Below are 18,775 nucleotides of genomic sequence, written 5' to 3'. Positions count from 1 at the left end.
AATACATATATACATACATTCGCATAAAGCAGCATATTTGCCCTCTCCCATGTTGATAAGAGTATTAAATACTTGACAAATCTCCCTTAAAGGTACATTTGAACAGAAAAATATGTGTGTTTAATTTGCAATTAATCCCGATTAACTATGGACAAGCCCTAATCCCTTGATATTACAGTTTGACTTGTGACAAATACACTGCAGATTTTTTTCTGAGAAATGGCAACGCATAACTGAAATGCAACTATTTTGGGGTTTAGGTTGGTTCTGGAGCAGGCGAGGGCTTCAATGTGAATGTGGCGTGGACAGGAGGACTGGACCCACCCATGGGGGATGCTGAGTACATCGCTGCATTCAGGTAGATCCTCTTCTCAAACACGGCAACACAAGCTTACAAGATAAGAAGAGTGATACAGATGGGTGACACATTAAAGGAAAAAGCATTTAGTGTCTGAGTTGTTTTAACACAAGCCTCCTGAACAACATCGATGCTTCCTGGCATGAAGTGTCTGGAACTCTACTGGGATGAACACCATCCCATGTTGCTCCACAATCTCCCATAGGTGTTCATTTGGGTTGAGATCTGCTTACTGAAAAGGATATAGCTTCTGATTCACATCATTATCATACTAGAAAACATACAGCGACCCGTCTTGCCTTTTATTGAAGTATCTGTATTTATTGTATTTTTCCACTTACAAATTTTTAGTTTAAATTTGTCACCCGTTTGTATGTTGTGGTACTTCCCACAGAAATGTAGAGACACTTTCTACAGACTATTGTACGCTACTGGTTCTCATATTCAACACATAATATATCTGTTATACTGCACACAACAGAAAGTCTGGAATGGCTGAATCATGCTTTGTTGTTTTACCCATTTTATCATATATGGTATCCTGCTAATTATTTCTAATGTAGAGATATTATCATGTAGAGAAAGTGAGCTAAAATAGATATTTATTCGGTTTCAGCATGCCCTAAAGGTTAGCCCAATACATATTGAAAACAGATAGTTATCTCTGTGTCTTGGATGTGAAATCGAGTAGATTAGGCAACAGACAGAAAAGTCCAAGTTGGTTCACTGTCCCAATAGTTTGGCCACCAGCTGTGTTACAGTTTGTATTGATCAGGATAAGGATATTCAGTGGAGCTGTAATAAGACAGTTTCTCTTTACACCGAGCCACAACAAACATACGTAAGCTGATCAGAGGCTCCACTTCACATCACCTCTGACGTATTACTTGCGTAAATTAATAATCTTCCTCATTTGGAGAGCATGTGTCTGGCACTCCCTGTTTCCAATAACTTCAGATACTTTGCAGTAAATGGTCTCCAGGTCTTACGTCTGACAGACTGCGGGTCGTTGCTTCCTGCTCGTGGGTTGAATAATTGTCATCAGACGGTGTTCAGCACCAATAAAGTTTCAGTAGTGTGGGCTTTTTGGTTGTCTGGTGCATCCAACCCAAAGGAAACTGTGGCAACCGCAAGGTTACTGGAAAAGTCGCAGACATAAGGGGGGGAAATTGTGCACAGTGCTTGAGCACAAACACACAAGTTCAAACATTCAAGCACTCACACACAAATATACAGAAGCCCTGAGAGGCATGTGAAAGAAAAAACCTGGTGATCCATTTTCTAAGTCTGATCTGAATTATTTTCTCTCCTGTGTTTATGAGTTAAGAACAGGTGAAAAACGGTTTTGCCATGATAATCTTTTTAAGTTCCTTCATTTTTTTTTATTCATCTATGAAACAGGTGGGAAAAAAAGTTTTGCCAGGATCATTTCTTTTTTTCACATCTGTTTTTTAAGTGTTTGTTGTTGTAATACTGATTTCACCCACAATAGGATGAAGTGCACCACTTCCCCATGCTCTAGATAGGACTAAAAGCTTAACAAGATATGTAAATTAAATCTCACCTGGACGAAAAGATGAACAACAACAAAGACCTGGCAAAACGTTTTCCCCCATCCGTTTCACAGATGAAAAAAGGAATTTAGTATGTTAATCATGGCAAAAACCTTTTTCTGTTTTCAGTAGGGCTTTCAAAGTTAACGCAATAACAAAGCGTTAATGCAAATTAGTTTTAGCGTTGCTAATTTCTTTAACGCATTAACGCAACTTGAGAATTTTACGATTGTAGCGGGCTCAGTTTTAAAGCTACAGCACCAACCATGTCATACTAGCTTATCAGGAAGAATAGTAAATAACGCTTCATAATTAGGGTAGATTTTGGCGAGGAAAAACTGACATGGCCATTTTGAAAGGGGTCCCTTGACTCAAGATCAGTGAATGTAAATGGGCTCTATGGGTACCCACGAGTCTCCTCTTTACAGACATGCCCACTTTATGATAATCACATGCAGTTTGGGGCAAGTCATAGTCAAGTCAGCACACTGACACACTGACAGCTGTTGTTGCCTGTTGGGCTGCAGTTTGCCACGTTATGATTTTAGCATATTTTTGTGCTAAATGTAGTACCTGTGAGGGTTTCTGGACAATATTTGTCATTGTTTTGTGTTGTTAATTGATTTCCAATAACAAATACATACAGAAATTTGCATAAAGCAGCATATTTGCCCTCTCCCATTTTGATAAGAGTATTAAATACTTGAAAAATCTCCCTTTAAAGTACATTTTGAACCTTCTTAAGTGTTCTTGAGTAATACACTCATTCCCTGCCAGCTCCGGGACTGCCTATTTGTAGCCTGACCCTGACCTCTGACCTTTCTGTGGAGTAGAGCAACAGAATTTCCTATGAGAATAATTCAAAGCAGGGGGTTTGTGCGCCCAGTGTTTTTGAGGGGGAACAGTTCACCTCCATGGCAGTGACATTTTCAATTTTACCAACACTCACAATGTACTTGCAAGCTGAGCACGGATGGTTAGATTAGATTAGATTTATGTATAGGGGTTAGTAAAAGCATTTGGTATACAAGAGAAAATGTCTAGTATTCATCTGGCTGGATTCATGCAGATCCATCTGCTCATAATTTAGATTTAAATCTGTCCCTCCCTGTTTGTTCCTTAACATCAGAACTGAGCAGCAAAAGTTGTGAGCGCAGTGAACTAATGCTGGCTTCAGTGTTTTGTTTTCATGGTGAGAGACCTCCTTAAAGTTTGGGACATTGTGGAGTTTCTGTGTTCTCTTGAGGACTCAAAGAGTAAGTTTCAAGCTTCAAGTTAGGCCACCAGTAGTACAGTTTAATTATGTAGTCCAATATCAGATACAACATCTCAATGAGCTTTACAGGCCAGAACAGAGCTGTCCATTAATTAATATGTTAAGAGCAGAGGTGCAGAATAAGTAAATAACTGAACTGCATTTACTGAGAAGTAATAGATGGTGATATTTTGAGCTGTTGTCGAAAGGAAATATCTTGTGGGAATTAATAACAATTATTATGATTAGCCTGTCGGTTCGCATAATCTCTTTTTAGGCCCTGATGTGGAGGCACTTTGCCTTAACAACTCCAAAAGAGCATTTTTCCTTTCATGGTCAAAGTAAAAAATCTAAAAGTCCCCCACCCACCACTTACACACCATGCACCCTCTTTCGTAATTAATAACGCTTGCAAATGTTGAATGGTCTGTGGAAAAAAAATACATTCAGTGGATAAGCCATTGAATGGAAATACATTTTATGGGTTAAAGTTCGCGAGTTCTTCAGATATTTTCACCTTATCCTTCACTCTCACCCCCTTCTTTTCCATCATCCGTGACCCTCACCAACACCCCCCCAACATACACACACACACACACACACACACACACACACGTTCTCCCTCTTCCTCTCCTCCATTGATTGATCTTTAATAAGCGTCCAACCCGCCCTCCCTCCTTCCCTCCATCTTTCCATTAGTTTGTCTGTAGTTACTCTCTCTGGGGGGAGCGTGGCAGCTTTAATGGGTCTACAGGGGAGGTGGGGTTGGGCTTTGCGGTTAGGTGTGTGTGTGTTTGTGTGAGTAGAGAGTGTGTGCACGCTCTGCTCTCACATCCACGTGACTATGGTAAAGATTTTATGGATTGAAATTATTCAATGAATCAAAACTTAAAACACCACCAACAGGATGGCGTGGTACGATCATTTCCTGCTGCATGTGTTTGCGTCTGTACGTGTGTGAAACTCAATCCATGTGTTGTGTACGTCTTTTTGTTGTGTATTTGCGTGCATATGCTGGAATGTGTTTGTGCGTTCTTTATCTCCGTGCGTCCTCATTTTTGTCTATGAGCTCATGTTGTCCATCTGTATGCAGTCATGACAGCAGTATGTGTTTGGATATGTGCGTGTGTGCTTGAATGTACTGTATGTGTGTGTATGTGTATGAAGGGGAGGGAGGGAGGGGGTCTCCAAAGTCCCCAGGCACAATAATGAAGGTAAATGGATCCCAGATGGACTGTTTTTCCTCTTTTTCTCTGTGTTGTCAATGACGTGAGGAGAGTGACAAGCCTCTAATGGGAAACAGACTCACACACTCCGGCTTTGAACTCCGCCGACAGCATCGTGCCGCAGAGCTGAGCCTCCCTCCGCCTCGGGACGGCACCGCTCTCGTCCTAACAACAATAGCATTAAGGGAACCTTCATCTGTTTGAAGTCCACAAACAACGCCGAGCAGCTACGGTATAAGAGCTGACAAAACAATTTGACTTTGTCAAGCAGACTTTGTTTTACTCGAGGCTGTGCAGCTTGTCCAACGGAGAAACAATAGTCCATTGTCAGCTCTGTTGGAGCTGCTGAGTCTGGGATCAGCCAAACCGTGGTTTCACTTGTCATGTTAATGACTTTTTTAGATTTAATCATGAATATTTGTCATTTCCAGGGGACTGGAAATGCCCAGTTCTATTTGAAAACGGGCTACATTTTGCTGAATATTAGGAACAGTCTTCATGAGCAAACTAATGAAATAAATCCAAGTTAAGCCTATCGATCAGTGACTTATTAACCGTAGTCCAGATTTGACTTATTTTCTCTCCCATCCAACGCAAACACATTTTGCTATGCCAACAGTAATTTGACACCATGTCCACAGTACTTTCTGGCTGGACTGCAGAGGGCCAGCCCTACAAACGTAAAAGTCTCTCAAAGAATGACTTACTGAGTGATGAAGTTACACGATTGGTCGGCCGAGTGTTGGAGGTTCCTCATTGGCCGTTGCTCTTTCAAAATGAAAAGGCTGGAACAGTCCTTTATGCAAAAGAGCCCGTCCAGCGGGACGCGTCCGGATTGCAAAACTTGGACATAGCTGTCGAACTAGGAGATCTAGTTATAAAATGAAATGAGATTCAGTGTCATAGTGGCATAGCCTATTTCTCACTTAAAACATTTTCAGAAGTAGATTTTGGTGGATTGTTTAGACGGAATAACAGAAAGTTTACGAGCAGGCCACCATGTTGTTTCCTGTTTGAAATGGCGAGCAGAAAACCAGGGACCAATCAGGTGCATTCAACGATAGGGTACGTCACCGCTTCAATGGCCAGTTGAGTGGAGCAGCGCGTCCCCTAGTGTCCTCACCGGACCTGGTGGACATGTACCGCTGGATTTAACATTATAGACATGACCACTGACTATTTGTGTAACAATTTAGCCACAAATTCACAGACTGACCGTACACAGTCCAGACATATACTCTGTTTTGACCGAGTTTTCTTTCAGTGTTACAGTAGTAAGCATTGATTTTTTTGACAGTTGCTCCAAGTTGACAGGTTTTGACTGCAGAGATTGAGCTTTTAAACAGTTTTCCAGAACTACGTGTTAAACCTCTCCGGAGTGCCAACGGGTAGAATCACTGGCATAGTGTTGATTTTTAAAATCAGATTTCATAAGTTGTCATTGAGGCTTGTGTAGGAACTCTCCCTTCCTAACTATACTCTGCAGTGTTCTTCTGTTGTTATTTATAATGTGACTCTAAAGAAAAAGACCAATTTCCTCTCCTTCTATTCTTTGGGTTTAACTATATAATTTAAAGGGGACCCATTATGCGTTTGTGCTTTTTCTCTTTCCTCTACTGTGTTATATAATTGTTGTGCATGTAAAAGGGCTGCAAAGTTGCAAAGCCCAAGGTCCACGCCAAAGGGAGTTACTCTCACCCACAGAAACACTGCTCCTGAACCGCCTGAAACGCCGCGCTTCAAGTCTCGCCTTTTTTTTACCGTAACATGGTGATGTCACAAAGTAACACATTTGCACACCCTCAAACAAAGCTAGTTAGAGCGGAGCTGTAGGGGAATCCAAAGAGTTTGGTTTGATTGACCAATCACAGCAGAGGGCCAGCTGACCAATCAGAGCAGACTGGGCTTTTTGGGAGGGAGGGGCGGGGCAGGAGCTCAAACAGAGTGTTTCAGACAGAGGGTGAGAAGAGGTGCTGCAGCACAGCCAGTGTGAGAAAAGTAAAGTGTTTTCTGAATATTAAAGCATGTTAACATGTTCTAGTAGAAACCCACAATACAAGTATGAACCTGAAAATAAGCATAATAGGTCCTTTTTAAGGCTCATATATGCGCTTATCAGGGAAAAAACTACAAGAAACACGTAATTTAAATTGTCAGATTTTGTTTGTCAATGCAGCACCGTGTTTCTGACTTCTTTATTGTGTTATTATAAAACAACAGGTGCATGTTACAGCCAGGGATCACACAAACCTGCATTAGATCAGACATTACGTGGCAGTATTTTCATTAGCATGCATAGTGGTAAAAATGAAAAAATTAAATTACACATTGCCATTATCGTTTTAAAGAGATCAGCCTCTATTGGCAACCAGTAGGAACTGCAACAACACAGACGTCCCCTGACGTTACAGTGTCCTGTGTGTTTGTGTCCCTACAGGTCTGTGGTGATGCCCATCGCCCAGGAGTTCTCCCCGGACGTCGTTCTGGTGTCGGCTGGGTTTGATGCCGCAGAGGGCAACCCCGCTCCTCTGGGAGGGTACAAGGTCTCCGCCAAATGTAAGCCAGTTCTCCACCACAGACTGCACAGTCTGTCCTTCAGTCTTTACCTCATGGTCTCGTTTTCAGCAAAGGGGTGCCAATAAGAACTTTACTTTATGATCGTGTGGGTATTTAGAGATATTAATAGATTATTACAGCTCCTGTCAAGCATGGACCAAAGAGAAGGAGTTGTTCTTCTACCGTACCTCACTGCATCCCTGATGTAACCATAATTACAGTAAATTGCTAGTTGGTACGTTGCTGTGGGAGGATCCACAAGGTAAAAATATACGTTTTTCATAGAGTATCGGAAATTATAGCAAATCACGTTTTGGTAAGTCTTACAGTCAGTGGTCTCATGACGATGAAGTTGTATTCTGGTTGGCTTTCGCACAGTTCATACTTCATGTTAACACTTCTGTGTGTGTCGACCTCAGGTTTCAGCTTCCTGACCAGCCAGCTGATGTCTCTAGCAGGGGGTCGTGTGGTTTTGTCCCTTGAGGGAGGTCACGACCTCACAGCTATCTGTGACGCATCTGAGGCCTGTGTCAGTGCACTCCTGGACATACAGGTAAGGCATGCTGCTGGGTAATGGACTTATTTTTACATCTACTTTAGGGTTATCTGTTTCCCCAACAAATGAGGGAGGCATCTATATTCAGTGCTCAAATGCTTTCCAGGGTTATTGGAATTTGTATTTGTGGACTATCAGAGGGTTTGGAAAGGTTGGACACAACAGCATGGAAACTTCCAAGCCAAATTTATGTTATTTTTCTCCTTTATATAGAAAATAATAGTAATTTTAACACATGGACACATAGTATATTGTAATACAACCTACTGTAAAAAAAAAAAAAACTTTAACATTTTTGTATGGACTCAGGAGATATCTGTATTTTACTGACAGGAAATTAACAATTTTAATAAAAGTATTTATTGTTGTTTTGCTATAGGTTTACACTATTTTTTACCATATCTCTTCAGTCACTTCTTAACCAAGCATTTAACCATTGAAAAAATACTACATTAAAGGTAATTTGATTGTCTTCATGGCTGCCTCTCTGACCTGTAGGACCCACTGCCAGAAGAAGTCCTACTCCAGAAGCCCAACGCTAACGCAGTCCGCTCCCTTCAGACCGTCATACAGATACAGAGTGAGCAGCACTTACATTTTATTCAATTATTCTTCTTTGTGTGTGGTAATTTTTTTTACCTTTTATTTATCTTGTGAAAGTCACCTGAGTGTCATGTTCATTCTTTCCCTTTTGTGCCTTCTTCTTACTATTGTAATCAACCAACACGTTCTCATCACAACTGGTCACATACCACCGCTTTGTCACACCCTTTGGCGTTACTTTATTTTTGCCATCAAAACAGCTATACTTACCCTTGCAGTCACTTTAGGATTAAACAACGAATCCACTATAGCTAGGTTTAGGTACTACATAGTTGTAGGACTGGGAGATATGGAGAAAATCAAATATCATAATATTTTTCACCAAATACCTTGATATCGATATTGTGACGATATTGTAGGGTTGAACTTTGGTGATATCACAAAATATATACACAATGAGATTTTTGATAAATGACTAAGTGAGTAACGGCAAATAATAGAACAGCTAGAACAGTCTGGTAAGTTCAGAAAATGACATCACTTTACTGTAATGCAGCCTTTAAAACCAGGAAAAGACAACACTTAGTCTAGTCTCATATCACAATATCAATATAATATTGATATATTGCCCAGCCCTACATGGTTGGGCTTAAAACTCCTACGTTTGTACAGTGAAAATTACACCGAACGTTGTGAACACGGGACATGAACGAACAGCTGAATGTAACGTGAAAGTGAAACTTAACGCACGGGACACAAAAAGCGTTCTCCTGGATGAAAGCCTGTGTTTGTTGGACCCATCCACCTCTCCTCCCGCCCGTATTTTCGCTCTTTAAACTACGTCCACTACCACACTCCCAGCGCACTTTCTCTGAGTGTTTACTGTTGCTGCAGATGGATTTACATTATAGTAACTGTAACACCCACTGTGTTTCATACCGGCGCTAAAGGGTGCCTTGTGCGGTGGTACAAGACGCCGACGTCCGTGACAAAGCCTCTGTATTTCACGCCCTGGGAATGAGAAGGGGCTGTGGCCTCCGGGATATGATACTGAGATGAGAACAGGATCCACATCCGTGTGCTGTTTTTGCATGGTAACACCAGTAACCTGTATGTACTGTATGTGGTTGTTGCAGGTCAATACTGGCAGAGTTTAAAGGCTTACAGTGGATCAGTGGGTCTGTCCTACCTGGCCGCGCAAAGAAGAGACTGTGAGGAAACAGATGCTGTCAATGCTCTGGCCTCGCTCTCTGTGGGAGTCCTTTCCAACAAAAGGTACAGAGGCACACACACAAACATACACACCAAGCAAAGATACAAATTACGCTTCATGTTGGCACACTCAGCTCTCCACTCACTTCTGTTTTTCACCCTTTTTCCTCCAGCCTCTCTGACGAGCCAATGGAGCACGACAGCGACTCCATGTAGAAGAATCCGACCAATCACCTCACAGAACTCACTTTCAGGATTTGGGGCCTCACCTGTAGCCTCAGATCTCTCGCATTTGTCACACGACCATGAAGGGGGGCACGTTTGTAATGCCACTGAGCCCCACCCATCTGCCTTATTCACAAACACACACGGACATCCATCAACACACAACGCTGAGCCTCTACAGACCTGCAGTACGAGCACCTCAATGCTGGTAACCACTCAGCTGACGCCAGCAGCACTACCTGCAGCCAGGAAACCTTCTGAAACCTCACCAAAGAGCAATACAAGACGACCTTTTAATACTTTTCATGTCTCCTGACTGACATTGGATTTTGTGTGTGTTGAGAGGTCCAGCGCCACAGCAGCTCTGTGACACACAGACCGTATATATAGGAACAGACAGAATTCAGATGCAGCTCTGAATCCTCTTGAAGCACTATGTACCAGCAGCTGTTTTGTTGCCTTAACTTTGCCTTAACGTTAGGACCAACAGGTTTCAGAAGGAAGAGACTTTGGATCATAAATTACTTTCTCTTCTGCCACTTTAGCAGAATGAACCTATGACATCAGGTAAAAGCGTGTACCTGATGGATGCAAGAATATCAACAAGAAGATGTGGCCACGTCACAAAGGAAAGAATATAAGACATGGAGATTGTCTGTTTTAATGATGTCATTACATGCCGTTTAACCACTAAAAGAAGACAACAAAGAACTCGAGGGAGAGGGAAGAGAGAAAATGAAGACACACAATGGACATCTGTGGTTTTGTAGAAACAAAGAAAAAAGGCAAATGTCCTTGTTGTTTTATTGCACTGTTCATTCCATAATGTGAACCATAAGAAATTCCAAAGCTCTGGGATATAAAAAAAAAGAAACTCCTCTCTGTAGGTTATTTAATAGTTTTTTGAAGATTTGGATGAAATTGTGTTTGCTATTATTTTTCCCGCTCTTCATCTGAGATGTCTTATGAAGTCTCTGACTCACTCTATTGGCCGAAATACTGTCGAGTTGCATTTCCTATGAAGTTAATCCGAAAAAGTAGGCAAGATTTTACGAGCAGGATTATTTTTCACTGCTGTTCAGTGTCTTACACATGCACATACACATACCTACACACACATGTACAGAGCAATGATGAACTGTCGATGTACCACTAGTATTGATTACTGTATATTATTGTTTATATCTGAGACTAAAGGAGCGTTCATTCCACCGTGGCACCACTGAGGACCATTGTATTGTTCTAGTAGCAATAATGTTAATGCACTTAATGGACATCACCCAAAGAAAACTGCCTTAATACAGCCGGCACTTGGCAACGGGACTGTATGGGAGCAACACAAGGGACCGGTATGGATACTGCTCTTACAGTGACTCTGCTTTTAAAAGACAACGTTTGAACCTGTGGATATAGGTGAACATCATATATGCAGACTTGTGTTTACTGTTTATTTTGATGACGAGCCTGGTTTGAATGTCTTCTTCATTATCTTAAAACAGTTTCAGGCTTTATCACAGTCTAATTAAGGAAACTAAAGCATTGTGTTTTGTTTGGAAGTGAGTTGTTTTTTCCGTATCAGACTCTTCTCTGCAGCTGTGCTCAGTATAGCAGTCATGCTCTCTTGTTGCTCACCTTGCTTCATGCTCTTCTTGTCACGTTACAATCAACCTAGACGATGCCATGCTAAACATGTCGGTCCGTCATCTACGCTGATGTTTGAAGAAGTTGCTTATTCATTTGGAAGAATTTTCTGACTGCCCCGCTATAGGGGCACGTAAGGGCTCTGCATTCCAAAAGTAAAAAATAACAAGATCATGTTTCTTAGTTTGGAGGTTTTTTGTTGAAATCCCTTTCTCATGCACGCTAGGTTTGACCGGTTTAAAGGCTTTCGATGACCAAGACTTATGTTTTTGGCTGGACCGCAGAGGGCCAGCCCTACAAAACGTGAAAAGTCTGTCAATGAGTGATGAAGTTACACAATTGGTCAGCCGAGTGTTAAGAGTTTCCTCATTTGCCGTTGCTCTTGCAAAATGAAAAGGTGGGGTAACAGCCCTTTATGCAAATGAACCCAGTCCAGCGTGACGCGTCCAGCTCCCGAAAATTGGACTGAGCTGTCAAACTATGCGATCTAGTTCTAAAATTAGACGAGATTCAGCAGTGGCATAGCCTATTAATGTTTTCAGATGTAGATTTTGATGGATTGTTTAGACGGATTAACAGAAAGTTTACGAGCAGGCCGCCATGTTGTTTCTTGTTTGAAACATGGATGTATAAAGAGAACTGGATACAGCGTTGTAGGCGGGCTCCCGTTCATTCCTATGAGAGTTGCTCAGTGGCGCATTAAGCCAAAATGGCTCGACTGCCGAGTGATAAAGTACCCGGATCTTCCAGCGATCTTCCGCATCCATTGGGCCCGTAGAGCAGGCGCAGTTGCGTTTCCTTTAACTCCGCCTCCCAGCTCTCAGTCTGAGTCTCATTCACATGAACGGAGGAAGGGAAATAACTCTGGATTCAGCTATCAGTGCATTTTATAACTTTTAGGACCTAAGGATTTAAATAAGGGCTGTTCTAGTGTTCATACTGGGAAGTTGATTCACCTCAAACAAAAATGATACGCTGAGTTACAGACGTCTCTTTTCCAATGTAAGTCTATGGGAAAAAGTATTTTTGGGCCCAATGGCATCATCTGACGGACAGAGAGTTGTAGTACCGCCTTTTGGCCACGACGAAAATTTGCTTCACAGCCCCTCGCTCTTCCTGGGGGCTTGGTTTGAATTGGCAAGCAGAAAACCAAGGACCAATCACGCGCATTCAATGATAGGGTATATCACCGCTTGAACGACGGACATGCACCGCTGGATTTAACACTATAGACATGACCACTGTCTATTTGTGTAACAATTTAGCCACAATTTCACAGACTGACCAAACATGGTCCAGACATACTCGGTTTTGCCCGAGTCTTGTCAGATTAGATCTGCAGATAGCGGAGTCTAAATAATTAAATTTGACAAAATTTGTAGCCAAAAAAAGCTTTCTGTACTTCTTATATTTTAGGGTTTAGTTTAGTTTGAGCTTCTAAAACTGCATCTAAACACTAGAACTCTCCAATGAAACTGAGACTAATAAAAAATTCATGTTTGACAACTTACATGGCTTTGTCTGAAAAGTGCTGCTTTAGAGCTTTCCTTTGAGTTTTTAATTTACATCCATAATTGGATTTAAAGCAGCGCAATCAGATTTTCAACTCTTGTTGGCAAAGATTTGATAAAAAGAGCCTTTATTTTGGTGTTTGTGTATAAACGTAGCTTTTTGTAAATTGAAATTAGCACAATCTCCACAGCAAGTTAATGGGACTGGTCGAAGGAGATGTATCCAGGTAGGAAACTGTGTGAGTGTTCAGTTTGCTTTAATCAGACCCTGGGCATCGTCTGCCCAACAGAAGGCCTCAGAGCTTTTATATGAAGCAAAATGAGAGCTAAAAGTTCAGACTGTGCCTTCCGCAGAAGTCCCGCTGTTGTTGCGCTACTGCTCTAGCCCAGTATGAATTATAAAGAAAATGTTGCATAGAGGATTGGTGTTCTGTAATGGGTGTAACTGAAAAGTGTGTCATTCTTTTAGTGTTGTTCATAGTATTCTTAACAGCAAGTGACGGCATTGAAACAATATGCTGTGTCTCTCTTATCCAGCGTGCCCAGCAGGTGCATATGAAGTAAATGTGTGTGAGAGAGAGCGTTGGCGAATGCATGTGCACGAACACATATGTAGACTTCTGTTATGTGTTTTGCGCATGCATTTGCAAGAGTTAGTATGTGTGTGTTTGTTTGTCTGTCAAATACTGTAAATGACCTCCTGTATTATATTCCCAGTGGCTGTTCTTTTGTCTTACTGTGTATGTAGAGGCCAGTATTGCCTCAACTCTTAATTCCCCTTTATCCTTTGTACCTTCTTCTTAAAGAAAGACACTGTAAATAGAAACTCCATGACCAAAATACACATGTCACACATGTGCCTTGATGCATTCAGTAGTATTGTGTATTGGTAACTCTTAACAAACTGGACTTACAGTAACTCTGTATATCTATAAACATGACATTGAAATCTTGTGTTTCATACTATTTTTCATTATTTACTTGTTCTATTTTTCCTTCACATTTCCTACCACGTGTATGTATAGAAAGATTGTCTATTTTGTACTGTTATTTTTGTCTTTTACGCTTGATTAAAAAAATAATTTCCAGTATAAGCCCATTTTTGTCTTACCTCTTTGTCCAAACATCATCATATAAACTTGTGTAACCTGTGTGTGTAAATGAATATAACAATGATAATTCTCACAATACATTAATTATATTCACTCAATAAGAAGAAATGGAAGAAAAATGAAATTAGTTTCCTCATCTAATGTCTCTAATTCAAGTGTTATGATTTTGGCCAATAACAGGTCATTTCAGAGAGAGAGCATTCCTATTGACTGTTCATTCAACGGAGGCAGCTGTCGTCACTGGCGAACTCCAATCGAACGGTCAAACTATTCTGTTACTGTAATGCCTATTTCTCTCTTCAAATGTTTTCAGAAACATCTTGTAGTGTACTGTTTAGCTGTGAAATGAGAAAGTATGCTCCGGCTGGTGGGCGGTGCTTGGTATTTCCTCAACTGATCTCAACATGGCTGCCGGGTCACAAACTTTCTCATTTTACAGCTAAATAGCACACTACAAGATGTTTCTGAAAAAATTTGAGGAGAGAAATAGGCATTACAGTAACAGAATATTGATTCATATTTGATCAGCGTTGCCTAGTTTAACCGTTTGATTCGAGTTAGCGAGTTATTGACAGCTGCTCATAGACGGCAAGGCTCCAGCTCGGCTCTGATTGGTTGTTTTCCTCCGGTCTGTGAAATCTTGCAGATGCCGTTAGGACACCAGAGGAGACAGGCGTATGATTTTTTTTTCTCATGCACTACTGTCAGGATATAGTGACCGTTTGATAAAAATAACTCTTTTAAATATTTGCTCCAACCTGCCTACTTCAATAGGCAATATTTATGAGTGCAGTTTGAGTGACAGCTGCTGTGTTGTCCCTAGTAGCAAGCTAATTTACTAAATACATTCTGGCTGTTTGGATCACATTCATGCATATTGTAATAACCGTAATTACTACTTTCTGAATTTTAAATTGTGGGTTAGAACAGCCTCAGGTTAAAAGTAGCCCGACTGGCTGAGTTAGGATAAACTCTGAAAAATAGTGCCTGAAAAAGCAAACAAATACAGATGCTTTAGCTCAGCCATCATTCATGGCAATTAAACCAAATGCATTTTTAACCGTAACACGACCAACACTGTAGTCAGACATCCGTCTTGTTCATAAATTCCACATTTTTGGTATACTGTGAACAGTAGGCGTGACAAGCTATGGCTTCAAGGGATACACTTTCAGTCATTGCTATAATGTCTTATTTCATATTTAATTTAACTTTGTGACTACATAAGTATTTGGGTACATTTCTGTTTCAATCAGTCAATCTATCTTGAAATAGCGTGAACGCTTGGATGACGTAAACATATTTCACATCCATTCCACATGTGGCATTGATCCCAGCTGTGAAATCATGTGATCGGTGTAACTCCTCATCCTCCCTGAGCAGTCATCTGTTAAAAACCTGGATCCACAGAACAAGCAAACTTCTCAGGTCTGTGAACTGAAACTTAATCAATTTTTTATCAATGAGCGGACATCAGATAACTGGTCTACTGGCAATCAGGCAGAAAGAAAACTGATATCAGGCAAGGAATTGTTTCATGGAAAATTTGAGCTGTAGAGCAGCAGTTCAGAACAGAACATTATTATCAGCCGTCCCTATAAAACAGCATTGGTACTAAATTTGATACAAAATAGGCATTTAGTTACCAATCACTTTTAGAAAAGATTATTTTACATTTTTTAGATCAAGCCTCATCATGGTCCACCCACACAGGTGTTTTCACTTCTTGTGTGTACTGTGTAGGCGTGTACAGATTAGACTGTTTGATTGGCATCTCCCTCAGTCTCCTGTTGGCTTTGTTGCACCTGTTCATTTGGAACAATTTACACCTTTATCTTTCTAATTTGTACACCTTGGTGACAGCACGTCCTTTCCATCGTAACTCTGCCCACGTTCATCCTGAGCAGAGGTCTAATCAGATGAACTGGAGAAACACCCTTCAACTAGCTGCATCAGTGTTTTTGCATCTTTTTGCTCATTTACTGAAAATACTGCACATTACGGCAAAGCCTTTTTTTCAAAGCATGCTGTTGATTTTTAGAGGAAGAAGAGAGCACCAGTTAAAATTAATGTAGAGTTACAACTAAGCACTGAATGTAGGGGAGACCGGGGGAAATTTTAACATCTCAAATATCTCAAATCAGAAACGCAACAGAACCATGAAACTCATTATGCACATGGTCTGAGATGATGCCTGCTAAAGGACAAACTGATGTCTCATATTTCAGCCATTTTTTTTAGGTATGAAAGTAATTAATTGTTCAATGGATATGAAATTGTTTTAACTATATCTATCTATAGTATTGGTAGTTTATTGCGGTCCTTGTTTTTATATGAAGATATTACTTGTATTGTTTCAATTGCCCCATAGGAATGAGTCCTAAAACCCGGAAATGAGTTGGCATTTTAACAATTCCGGTTCCCTTGTCTGGAAGTCAATGGGGTTTATTTTTTTAATGGGTTTTTAGTAGGGATGTCAAAGTTAACGCGATAATAGCAATGTTAAAGCAAAATCGTTTTAACGCCACTAATTTCTTTAACACATTAACACAATTGATCTTTCGGAGGTTGTAGCGGGCTCAGCTGTAAAGCTAGAGTGAAGATACTGGTATCACATGAAACTTAAAAACCTAAGAAATCCATTGATACCAACCATGTCATGTAGCTTGTCATGAAGGAGGCTAAATAACGCTCCAAACTTACACAAAATCTTGGCAAGGAAAAGCTTGCATGGTCATTTTCAAAGGGGTCCTTTGACCTCTGACCTCAAGATATGTGAATAAAAATGGATTATATTGGTACCCACGAGTCTCCCCTTTACAGACATGCCCACTTTATGATAATCACATGCAGTTTTGGGGCAAGTCATAGTCAAGTCAGCACACTGACACACTGACAGCTGTTGTTGCCTGTTGGGCTGCAGTTTGCCATGTTATGATTTGGGCATAGTTTGTATGCTTAATGCAGTACCTTAAATATTCTAATCGATTGACAGCCCTAGTTTTTAGTTAGATGCCTGAATTAAGGTCTGTGGTTAACACAAGCTTAAGAGATTTTAACGTTTTGTTCTACAATATAAAATACGTCAGTTAATATCCCAATCTTGAGTTTTGAAGCCTTTTTTTATCTTAAAAAAGGCGGTTGCTAACAAGTGGTTAAATTTGACTACTAAACATTATCACGCCGACTCGTCCTCCTTTACAGCCTCGTTGTGTATACTCGCATTCATGCGACTGTGGTGTAGTTCGTTTATAGCTTAACGTTAACTTTTTACTTCTGATGATTTACACTTCAGAAATCATAACAGTGGTGTTTAATTTTTTTTAGATTATCTTGCTGAACAGAACGTGCAAGTATCATAAACGTTTGTTTGCCACAGAGCTTATTTTCTGTAATAATCCAAAACCCAATGGAAAAATCCCATCGGCTTTTTGTCGAGTGAACCAGGGTGATGCTAACTTCCTACAAAATATGTCATCCCTGGAGCACTCTATAGCTCAAAAGGTTTTTGAGCAATGAAATCAAAACCAAAAATTTTTATAATTGCCCCCGGTCTCCCCTAATAGTAATCACATCAAACCAAAATGATGTTAAAATATGCCTCAGCTTTTTCTGTAAACCCACAGCAAATTAGAATCGGACTGGTTCTAATTTGTCTCTAACATTCTTACAGTGTTGATTAAAAAAACAACTATATGTAAAGCAAACAATGAAGAAAGTTGTCCCCATGTATGGGGTGAAGTGAATTTCTTTTTTCATCATTTGACATCAGGAAACATGGCCAGCAGTCCACACTGATCAAAGTAGTTATACCATACTGTAACTACGTTTCCATTGTGTGAAAGCTTTAATGATCTAACTCTCGCTAAAGCATCAGGATATGCAACAGTAAACCTGCATGCCGCTGTAGCGTAACTGAAAAGATCAAGCTTCAACTTAGAAATTTGGGCCCAAACAGGCTATAAATATTCTCATAGCCCTTAATTGCACATTAACGTGTTCTTTTTTGGAGGAATTAACTGTTCCTGACTGACCAGGCACACAGACCTCATTAAAAAAAAAAAGAGCGGGGGAAGGAGGAAGGAAGGGAAAACAAGAGAGGCAGTTTAACAAGAGAGACAGGAGACAAAGAGGGTGTGGTGCCAGTATAAATCTTTGCACCGTTCATCATCCACTTTTACCAAAACAACAAGAATCTCGTGAATAGTTTGAAGACAGCTTTATTTTCTCAGACAAATAATGACTCATGTGCAGTATTACTACATCGAATTCTCTAGGGACATTTCTGCTTTTCTGTGATAATCAGAATCAGTCATACTGTATCAGTATCTTATTTTTGTAAAGCACCATTCTGTATATACTTCAAGTAAATTGTCCTTAAAAAAAGAAGAAGCAAAGCCTGTAAACTGGTGTACAAGAGACAAACACACTGATCACTGTCTGAGATTGAAGTCTCTTACAGTGACAGCTATTATATGTTACTGAGAAGAACATCCAGGGGAAAATAGTATGAAACAAAACAACTGAACACAAATACTGGTCCAACTGGACTTGTATTGTCAACTTCTGTATTTCTCAGTAAATAAAAGTTCTTTGTTGGTTTAGTTGGTCCAGAAATGTCCTCTTTTCCCATGTCGGAAATATTCTTAAACAGTCCTTTTCTCCAAAAAAAGTGCCATTTGCATCAAAGTCCATATGATTAGAATGGCAGTAATGGTAGCATGGAGCAGAGATGTACAGGGAGGATCACAGTCACTTTATTCAGCAGCTGGAAAGACAAAAAGACAGATACAGTCACTGCTGTAACAGCTGATATTCATTTAAGAGTTTGTAGAGGTCACATTGGAAACATCTTCGCCATTGGATGTTGGACATATTAATAAAAAATAATTGCTCCCTAGGACATCATTGGGACACTGACCATCAACGAGAGAAAGAATAACATTAATCTTTTTCATTAATTTCATTATTGGAAAAATAACAAAAATAAATGTCACAGTTTTTTGATTCATAACATGCTAGAATCA

The 18,775-nt window shown here is 40.3% G+C and overlaps 1 protein-coding gene across 5 annotated transcripts in view; it reads left to right on the top strand.

Annotated features, from left to right (window-relative positions):
- Nucleotides 1–12,516, top strand: part of hdac7a (histone deacetylase 7a) — an 84,723-nt gene extending 72,207 nt beyond the window's left edge. For all 5 annotated transcript variants that reach the window (XM_074642874.1, XM_074642877.1, XM_074642878.1 and 2 more), the window contains 6 exons: nucleotides 261–358; nucleotides 6,830–6,948; nucleotides 7,368–7,501; nucleotides 8,003–8,084; nucleotides 9,184–9,322; nucleotides 9,433–12,516. In XM_074642874.1, coding sequence (XP_074498975.1) covers nucleotides 261–358; nucleotides 6,830–6,948; nucleotides 7,368–7,501; nucleotides 8,003–8,084; nucleotides 9,184–9,322; nucleotides 9,433–9,475 — 615 coding nt within the window. In that variant the 3' untranslated portion in view covers nucleotides 9,476–12,516. The remainder of the gene's footprint in view (nucleotides 1–260; nucleotides 359–6,829; nucleotides 6,949–7,367; nucleotides 7,502–8,002; nucleotides 8,085–9,183; nucleotides 9,323–9,432) is intronic.
- The last annotated feature ends 6,259 nt before the right edge of the window (nucleotides 12,517–18,775 follow it).

The sequence above is a fragment of the Sebastes fasciatus genome, chromosome 8 (assembly GCF_043250625.1).
Source record: "Sebastes fasciatus isolate fSebFas1 chromosome 8, fSebFas1.pri, whole genome shotgun sequence".
Classification (NCBI taxonomy): domain Eukaryota; kingdom Metazoa; phylum Chordata; class Actinopteri; order Perciformes; family Sebastidae; genus Sebastes; species Sebastes fasciatus.
The sequence above is the reverse complement of the archived record's forward strand: the minus strand, read 5'-3'. Positions and strand labels throughout refer to the sequence as shown.